Source organism: Ambystoma mexicanum, chromosome 2q (genome assembly GCF_040938575.1).
Source record: "Ambystoma mexicanum isolate Mex_15411 chromosome 2q, UKY_AmexF1_1, whole genome shotgun sequence".
NCBI lineage: Eukaryota > Metazoa > Chordata > Amphibia > Caudata > Ambystomatidae > Ambystoma > Ambystoma mexicanum.
In genome coordinates this window covers 1392376602-1392386543 of record NC_090924.1, presented here as the reverse complement: position 1 = coordinate 1392386543, position 9942 = coordinate 1392376602, and the positions used below count along the sequence as shown (strand labels likewise).

The 9942-nt window shown below is 42.7% G+C and overlaps 1 protein-coding gene across 2 annotated transcripts in view; it reads left to right on the top strand.

Annotated features, from left to right (window-relative positions):
- RAB5A (RAB5A, member RAS oncogene family) overlaps positions 1-9942 on the top strand; it is a 300874-nt gene that overhangs the window by 246022 nt on the left and 44910 nt on the right. For both annotated transcript variants that reach the window (XM_069648878.1, XM_069648879.1), the window contains exon 5: positions 1236-1329. In XM_069648878.1, the coding sequence (XP_069504979.1) occupies positions 1236-1329 (94 nt within the window). The remainder of the gene's footprint in view (positions 1-1235; positions 1330-9942) is intronic.

The window sequence follows — 9942 nt, the reverse complement described above, 5'->3', positions numbered from 1 at the left end:
AGCTGCCTTCCCTCTGGTTGAATGGGCAGTAGCTGGATGAGTAAGCAGGTTTGCGTCAGAGAAGTAGGTGGCAGGTGTCCACTGATTGGTAGTCTATTCAAGCATGTGAATCTATGAAAGATCCAATGCTGGAGAAGTCTTCCACAGCATTGGTATCTTATATTTTTCTCCTTCATCGCGAGTGCATTCCCGTCTTAATATACAATCCTGCAATACCTTATGCAATAGAAAGACTGAACACAAATCTGTGTCAAATCAGCTCAGGGGGAACGCAGAGATGGGCCTCACGAGCGAAACCTATTCTAGGAGATTTCTGCAAACCAAAATGAGCAAATCATTGCAAGCTAGACAAAGAGCTAAAAGCAATGTTTTATTTTTAATTGTTCACATGCACACAAGAAAAACAAATTACATCGCTAATATTTTGGTGCCAGTCCGAAAGGCAGCAGTAGCTGCATGAAAAATGGCATATGCGAAAGGAAGTAATGTCTACTTAGTTGGATTGAGGCCTGCTGAACCTTTTGCAAATGCACTGGCTGTGTCATTCCAGACCTATGAGTCATCTGTCAAGTCCACACCCTGTAATTGAGAGAACATCCAGAGTGTAAGGTATAAATCTTGAAGGTGATTCTGAGGGGCATAAAGGGGTGTGGGTTACTGACTTTTCAGCCTCTTGACAGAAGCTCGAAGCCGATGGATTGTGCGGAAGGCAGCAGCAGCTGATTAGAACAGATTCCAAACCTGCATTTTTGGTATGTAACTTTAAACCAATGCAGGGCAGAAGGTCAGCACAATATATGTACAATCATTTTGTATTACATAGACGAGGAGCATTACATATGATTCTCCTGATTCTGAATGAATTGGCTAAGATTATGATTTTCCTAGATCAAAGGTAAAAAGGATTCGTTTTGGTTTCTGAATGTTAAGTAATTGAATGGGTATTTATTCTCAGTCTTTGATGAATCAAGTGTTGGGTTAAATACAAAGGATCTTGTATTGGGGCAAAATGTGCATTGTGTTGGCTGATTTTACAAATGCCGATGGCAAACACTATGTAGGAGTAGGTGGGATCTGCAAAGTGAAAAAGTTCCCCCCACTCCTCGATGCACCTCTATGTTCATCCAAAAACAAAGGTGAACAATTATAAAATGTTATTTGAAGTTTGTGAAATATGTAGAGATTGTGTTTTGTGAGACATTAAAGATTGTTTAAAGTGACTAATTGTTTTATAGGAAGCACAGTCCTATGCAGATGACAACAGTCTATTGTTCATGGAGACATCTGCTAAGACATCGATGAATGTAAATGAAATCTTCATGGCGATAGGTAAGACATATTTTTCTATTTAAGTATTCATTTAGATTCCAAACTACTTGGAATTCCCCAACACTATAGGACGATCATAGCTGTATCCACTCCACCCTCCCAAATACAACATAAAGGGATACTGTGTGATGAACCATATTGCATTCGAAATTCACTGCTCTTGGGCCCAGATTTTTTATTTTCCCTACTTTTGAGTACCCTTCTATTTCATACTTGGAACTGTTGTCTAGATAGGTGAACCCCTACTCTTCAGAGAAGTGTTCAAGATTTTGCAATTGTTAAGGGTTTGACCTTGGAAAGTAGGGGTTTCCCTACAAAAGTACTAGGTCTCTGAAAAAGACCCAGAATTACATTTTGCTGGTTTCAATCCATATTCTAAATGACATTTGGGTAGCACAAAGCCAAATAAGGCAGCTGAGAAAGATGTTACTGTTGCTGAGTTCTCAAGTGTTGAAAGCTGTAAATTCAATGGGTTTTTTCAGTTTCCTCTGAGGATTCTGTGCTTTAAAATGCACTTCAGAACAGGTGATGACACAAGTTGCCACAGACTCCATATAACTTGGCACTGCAACTCACTATTCCCTGAAGACCTAGTCTTCATGTCCCATTTTGCTTTCTGGTGTCTGGTGAGGGCTGGATCACTGATGACTGACTATACATTTGTCTCGGTGCAGACTGCTGTGCTATCCTTTCCTATATGACATGGATGCAGTTGTTGAGTACCTACACACATTACATAATTTTGTTATATAGTAGGGACACTTTTGAATAATTTCCTCCCACAGGGGGGGGGGGGGATGTGTGTGTGTGTGTGTGTGTGTGTGTGTGTGTACTCACAAATTTGCCTTGGATAGCAGCAGAGTTCGACAAAGCTTTGTCTTCAAAGACAATCAACAGAGCTTTGTGTTCACTCTACCAGAACAATTCCATAGTAACCTAAACCACCCACCACATCTCCATCTTTTACAAGTCTAGCCCTTTAGCCTAATGTGAAACTGTTCAAGATGCTTCTAGGAATGAAACCCATCCGTTAGGCTTACGCAGGAGGCCTCCCTTCAATGTCCAGTTCATAAAGCCAAGCAGACGAGTCGGATGTCTCTTGCCCATTAATTACATGCCCTGATCCTTCGGAAAAGGGCCTGTTTTAAGACTACCAGAATCGCCAGATTTCATTTCAGCACATAGCTGTAATTTTCCATAGTTCCATCCACAAGTTGAGAGTCCAAGCCGGTCCTCATGTGACCACAAAGGAGTCTCTCGCACAAAAGCTCTCCAATAATTCCAGTTCTGTTACATAATATGAATGAGCATAAGAGAGTCATAGAATAATGTATGAGCTCCATGTGAAATAGCCCATGTATATTCGCTGAAGGGAAAAGGTTAGAGGTGACGTATTCAAGGACATATACACATTGAAAACAAAATAATCATTGCTACAGAATAATCATGGGACGGGAATAAAACATCCATAAAAACCAGTCTGCTCCCCCATTTTGCACTAAAGTGCAACACTACTTACCCAGAACTATTCCTCACCCTGTTACATAGCACAAGGAGTCCATGGGAACTTGGTCGATAAAAACAGATCTTTATTAATCTCAGAACAATCGAAAGGACAATACTCCTGAGTATCGGTTTATTTTTCTAGGTTATCTACTTTAAACAACTCTATATCCTTTCTGTTCTCAAACAAAACAGCCTTTCTTCAGCAGTAAACCGGGGTGCCTGGTTTCATATTGCTGCCACTACCACAACAGCAAACTGTTAATCCTGCTTAAAGAACTGAACCTATACCTGTGGCCCAACAGATTCTATCGCATACCAACATTACTTGGCCAAGCACTCATTTACTGATGCATTGCAGCTGAGGTGCTTCGAGAGGCCATCACATCCAATTTGTTCTTAAGCCAATCAACACATCCAGCATCATCTCTGGGGCACTGGTCAGGAACTGAGATGCCTGTCCAGGAGTCTGTACCTGCCAGACATCTCCCAACAGCTGCTTGCCCATGGGCCCAGCAAGATCGGACTGGCCGGTGTACTGATATAATAGACCCTCTGGCTTTGCGTGAACGCAGCATTCATGGTTTTTCCACACATTCTTTTTCGGTGCCACAGTTATGCAGGTATGGAAGATGTTTCTTTGAACTCTTTTGGCCAGGCTTGGTGCCATGCAACATCACAGATGTTTGTTCATTGAGGATATCTTGAACAACTACATATATACAGTCTTAAGGAATAGGGGAATAATGAGCGCCTATCACACTGCCTTACTGCTCGCGATCTCACAACCAACTACTTGATGTCTAAATAGATCAAAGCATATTTCAGCAATACCTCCATGTCAATCCCAACGCTCAGTGTACTGATCAGTATATGCATATCCATTCTTAGTGGGATGAACAGACCGCAACTTCCCCACAAGCGTTACAAGCAGGCTACCGTCTCAAGTAGCGGACCGAACAAGCGATTTTGTTCACATCATTGAACACTCGTTAACTACAATTTTAAGTCTGCAAAATCAGCCATCAATTCAGCTTATGATACCTCTAGCCCTGACGAAGAGCATCTGCTCAAAAAACGTGTCGGCTGGGCACACATGCTTTACATGGACAATCGGGCTCAATATATGCCATTTAATGCTCCTTATTTCGGAAAACAAATTGAATGCACAATTCTTATATGTGCAATTGAGAAGCACTATTTTGTGTACTATTTGTACTATGCTTACTGACCCCTTTACATTGTTGTAATTGTGCTATATATTTATTTTGCGGTCTAAGCACAAATATAACCACTCTTGGAATGTCGGCAATTCATTCTTGTCTTCATTGTGTGAGGCGCCTAGTGTGACATTGTGCTAGCAGTCTATCAGTAATGAGCAGGTACTTCTTTTAAAGGGCTTCCGTTTTAGCAAATTCTATAGCATATTTTAAATCTGATAGTGAATTTGTGAGGGTACACAAACTGTCCTACTTTGCATTAGCAGGTGATGGGGCAAATCCTGAAAGCATGTTCGCCTCACACTCAGATGTCCCCTAAATCACACGTTTGGCCTTGCTACTTCATGATATACCTTCTTGGTTACCATGACCATGCTTTGTATATCAGTTTGGAACTCAGTTGGCTTAGTTCTTAGGACTCACTATCTGCTCGAGTTCATTCTGGTGGTTCCAGAATCAAAATTCGAGCAGGTTAACTGCTTGCACCCTGACCTCTATTTCCTGTTGGCCCAATCCTATTGGAGAGAATAACACAGACCCAGGTAGCTATTTCCCTTGTCGTTATGGCTTTTTTTGTATTTGGGATCACTTGTTGGGGACCTTCTAGCCTGGGAGCCAGTGCTGTTTTTCTTTGGTGCATCGTGTACTGACCGGGCTTGGAATGTCAGGGTTCTTCAGGTTACTTGGGTAGCTGCTCCTGTACCTGTGTATGCAGACATTTGGCCATACATGTAAGTAATTTGCTATATTCAAGAAGAATATCAGGTGTTTCTGAACGCTATGATATGCATATTAAACAATGCAGGCAACATGAGGATTGTCTGTGTGCATGACTTGGCCAGTCTGTTTTTGAGCACACAACTTTGCTTCGCGGCCACCTCTCAAAGTATGCACGATTGGTGCAAGGGGGGGGAAATCAATTGGGTTTGTACTGTTTGTACTGCTTTACACAGCTACTTCCCTAATTGGCTGGTAAATGGGTTGCCCGGTCACTATTTAGGCTTACGAGTAATGCGAATCGTGGCATAAAGTCTGTAATAAGAATCTTAGCCAATGTCCGTGTCCACTCACCAGCATGGATAGGCCTCGGTTCATCCCTATAAAGTATCAATAGTGACTAAAACATACTGATAATTATTTTATTTCTGAAGCTGAATGAAGTAAACTGTAGATGGATGAACTGGCCTTAAGGCTCTGATGCGCTCTTGGCTTTACATATACCTGGTTTCCCACATTCGTTTGCTGACGAGTAGCACACTGTCTAGCTCGTGCAGTGGCAAGCACATCTTGGACATACAAGTCTTGACTCAATGTGGCAAACGCACAAGGTTTTCCTAATTGAGCAAATCCATGATACATTCAAGCCATTTAGCACAAGAGTACCTTTGCTGCAGCAAGACTACCATATTAATTTTGCCAAAGGATAGTGAACTGCAGGTACAACCTCTCCTTTCCCATGTTTCCTTTTCTGATCAGTGGCATCGTGGGTACAGGAGCACTTTTTGTTCCTGAAAGCATTCGAACTGAGGGGAGGAGTTCAGCCGTCTGTTTTGCTGGCGTATCTATTAACATACCCACGGGAAATCATGTCACTAGTGGATTGGTGTGTATTGTCCTTCATGATAGCCAACTGATGGGATAGCATAAATGTGTGCAAAAGGTCTGCTACATAACATAGATTTTTTTTAATTGGGGAACCTGACGAGATTAGGAAGCCTTCTTGCTTCCGGATCTTATCAAAGTCATGGGCAATGCCAAAGGCCGCTTCCGGGTCAATGTTATATTGACTGACTGTTCTGTAAGTTCACATGCACGTGTCAATACACCACTCTTCTATTTGTGCTGAAACGATATTGGGAAATTTCGGCTTTTTACCACTTCATGCCAGAGCCTGACCTGTGAATCCCAAGGTGTCACAGAGACCTGCAATCAGGATGTCGTGGTTAACCTTGTCGAAGGCAGAGGAGAGGTCAAGGAGAATGAGGATAGAGAGGGTGTTGGTTTCATGATTTTGAGAGCAGGTCTTCACGGGTGTTGGAAGAGCGGGTCCATGCCTCTGGATGCTCTAAAGCCAGATTGATGGTTGTAAAAAGAACCAATAAATTCAGTGTCGAGTGTTAGCTGAGATGGCCAGTTTCTCCAGGAGTTTGCATAAGAAAGGAGTGAGGGAGATAGGGCGGTAGTTTGACGAAATGGAGGGTTCGGCAGAGGATGATTTTGAGCAGACGGTGCACAAGGGAGTGCTTCAGGGCAGTTGGGAAAGCTCTAGTGGAAAAGGAGAGATTGCAGCGGTCAGCCAAGGCTTGGGCGAATGAGTCAATATTGTCTTTAATGGTTGAGGGGCAGGGGTCCACCTGTTTGGATGAAGCCTACATAGATCGGACTGGTCTGGCGACCTAATCAGGTGTGACAGGTGAAAGAGCAGAGAGGGCAAGAGTTGGGGGCAAGGAATGCTCCAGTGTTGGTGTATGCTGTGGTGTGTAAGAAAGGGTGGAAAGGATGTCTTGGGTTTTTTGTGGTGAAGTGTGCAGCTAGGGCCGAGCAAAGGTCCTGGGTGGGTGTGACAGAAGAGGCTGCTGTAGGATTGGACTATTCTTTGCAAACTTTGAAATGTTTGGCCGTGTTGTTTGAATAAAGACATTTCTTGGTGTGGATGCAGAGTCGATAATGCCTTTTGAAGGAGGCACCAGGCCAGTTTGTCAGACGGTTCGCACAACGCATTCCATTTCCACTCAGCTGCCCTACACTTGCATCTAAGGGCAGCTAGGTCAGAGTTGTACTAAGAGTTGCACTTTTTGGAAGGCTTCAGTTGGATCCTCATGACAGGGGAAAGAATGTCAACAGTGTTGAAGATGGAGAGATTAAGGTTAGCGAGGGCTGTGTCAGGGTGGGAGTCAGCCGACTGATCTTTCCTAAATAATTAACCCTTTCCCTAAATAATTGCAAATTATGGCTGGAAGTTTTGTCATTTGAGAGCTAATGCAGTTAACAGGACCTGTCATGTTTGCAGTTCATAGGAAGGGGACGCTAGGTTGGGGTCATCTACATGCTGTACTTAAATGTACTGTCTTGGAAACTTGACTTCAAGGTCAATTTTTTGTTATGAGAAAAGCATGAGGGATTTTGTGTAACCCTCTGGGAGACGTCAATAGTGTCTTCTGGTTTTGCTACCCCGGACAGTTCTGTTAAAACCATCTTCAGTCTGTCCAAATCTGCTGGTGATTCGCCGTTTTGCTTACAGTTGACTATCGTGGTCCAATCCGTTCAATGGGGGCAGACCTCAGGCCAACACCTTTATCTTTGGCTTGTTCTAAAATTTTATTAATTCCTGGGCCATCAGTTGTCCTTTGTCCCTTTTGGGCGAATCTTTTCCTGACTTAAGCTAGCGTCATCACCCACATGAGCTGGTTCATGACAGGGCAAGAGAGGCTGTAGCACTGGATCACAATTTCTATCTCCGTAGCAAAACACTAAAGTTCTTCTTGAATATTTGTAAAGTCCATAATCTGGTTTCTACTGTCTTCCGAAGATCAAGGGACATGTACAGTCACTTAACCATCTTCCCTGTACGTGCTGATGGTGTCCCCCGGCACTTTTCTCAGCCGTGTTTGGATAACATTAGGATCCCTCTCATAGTTTGAAGCTTCCACTACAATGGGAGGTACAAACTGTAACCATGCAGGTATATCAAAGACTTGGAGTGGCCAACTCCCTAGGCGCGTGTGCAAGGGTATATGCAGGCGGTATTGTGTTGAGGGCAATTTTGATAATTGGGGTAATCTGGGGACAGATGTTGAGGGACAGTTGCTGAAGTGAGTTGCTGGATATTCGGCTTTGGAGGTCCCTGCGTTGTCTGTCTTGGTCGAGTCTTTGGTAAGAGTCATGGGTGGTGCATTCGTCCAAACACCCACTTTTTCAACGGGAAGGATGTGCACTAGGGCAGAACTCCATTGTATATTCTGCTGTCTCCTCATTCTGCATATTTTTTACCAATTGTGGGAATTGTAGATTGGGTGCAGGTCCTGCCCCTTCACCCAATTACCCACTGTTTCTTAACTTTGATTGGATCCCTTTTGTCATTCAAACCCTTTAGTCCCTTAATTTTGAAAGCATACCGTCTTTGTACCAGTCAGTATAAGCTCCCCACTGTTTCGGCAAATTTGCCCTTTCCTTAACTCTAATTCATAATTTAAGTTAATAATTCAGTCAAGGTTAAAGGTAGCTTCTAGCGAGAAATGGTTATGCTGATTCACCTGTGTTGGGTTGTGCTATTAATTTAAATGCTTCCACGTTGTGCTTTTATATTTAGTATACATCTCGTGTGCCAGGGAAGCACTATGTGGCATAAGGGGTTTCCGTTCACATTTTTTTTTTTTGTCTGCATTTTATTATTTCTAAATCTGATTTATATTATCCACAATTTCACAATCACCTTCTCTATCACTCCCATATAAGGAAGACTCCTCTTTTTTCCGATCCTGAAGAGTAAGCAGATTCAGAGGATTCAGGTGCTGGAGACTAAGTAGGTCCTGAGAAGAAAACTATCCCACATACCTCATCCATAACCCCTGACTTCATTTCAGTTCCACGTTCGAAAACCGATAATTTAGGAGTCTGCTTCATATTTTTGCCAGACACACCCAAAATAGTTTACACAACTATTAGCCAGATGCAACCCTTTACCCGTTAATTAAGTCACTGCGTCGGTTCTTGCTACTGCACTAACCACTTGCTCCTTATGCGGCTAAGAAGCACCACTTATGTCCTCATCCCAACCTCCTCACTGGGGTTTTCAGTGAGACATCTGACCTCTAAGTGCCGGAGAGGTTTGGAAAAAGTGTAAATGGGTCGTTGAAACCAAGTTCACAAAATAATACTCCGATAGCAGAATCAGTCACCGCTTTGTCTTAAGACGATCAACAGAGCTATGTTCTGCTACTTGTTCATTTTACCAGAACAATACCTCAACAACTAGGCTCACCAGATCTCCACCTTTATAGGCCAAGCCATGTTAAACTCTTCAAGATGCTTCTAGAAACAAAACATATCCATTAGTCTAAGGGAGGGGGGGGTTCCCGCAACCGTCTGGTTTAGAACAGCGTGCAGAAAAGTCAGTCGTTGATGCAGATGTCTCCTAGGCATTAATCAGCTTTCCTGATTATTAAGATCGATTTCTAGAATCTGGCCTGGTGAATAGATTTGAGGCCACCCCAGTTATAATGATCGGGGGACCTCTGAAAGGTTAGCCAGAACCTTATCAAGGTAGCAATGGAGAGTAGTCAAGGTTATTCCCAGGACTGTGTGAGTGGGGTCAGGGATACACAATGAGTCCACACAGTGAAGCACACAATAATTCAATTTGACAGTCATTTACAAAAATACTAAATATGTTTTAGGCCCAAAATGCACACTAAAAAAATGAAACCAGCAGGTGATAATATTGCACAACACCCAGTAATATACCTATATACAGTCACCGTAGGTTCTTAAAATGCATTCAATGACGCATCAATATCCGTAGGTTAGTAAGTGATGCAGTAAGATGGAGCTAAGTCACAAGAAATATGCCCTAGCTTCAGAAGTCTGATCTCCATGAAGAGTGGGGCCATATGCCCAAATTCACAATACTTTGCTCCAGAATGTACCTGATGCAGGTGAAGTACTTGTGTTGGTGATTGTTCAAGAGAAGAGATGCAACAAAGTTAATGTTAAGTACAAATGTTTTCTTATCTTTCAGTTTTCACTACTCCGGTGCAGCGACTAAAAAGCAGTGGAATGGAATGATACAAATTGACTTGTTCTCAATGTTATCCTATGAGGAAAGGGGGAGAAAATGCTTTGCCTTTACTTATCCCCCTAACTATGATTTTCCCAGAGGACTGGATGGGTC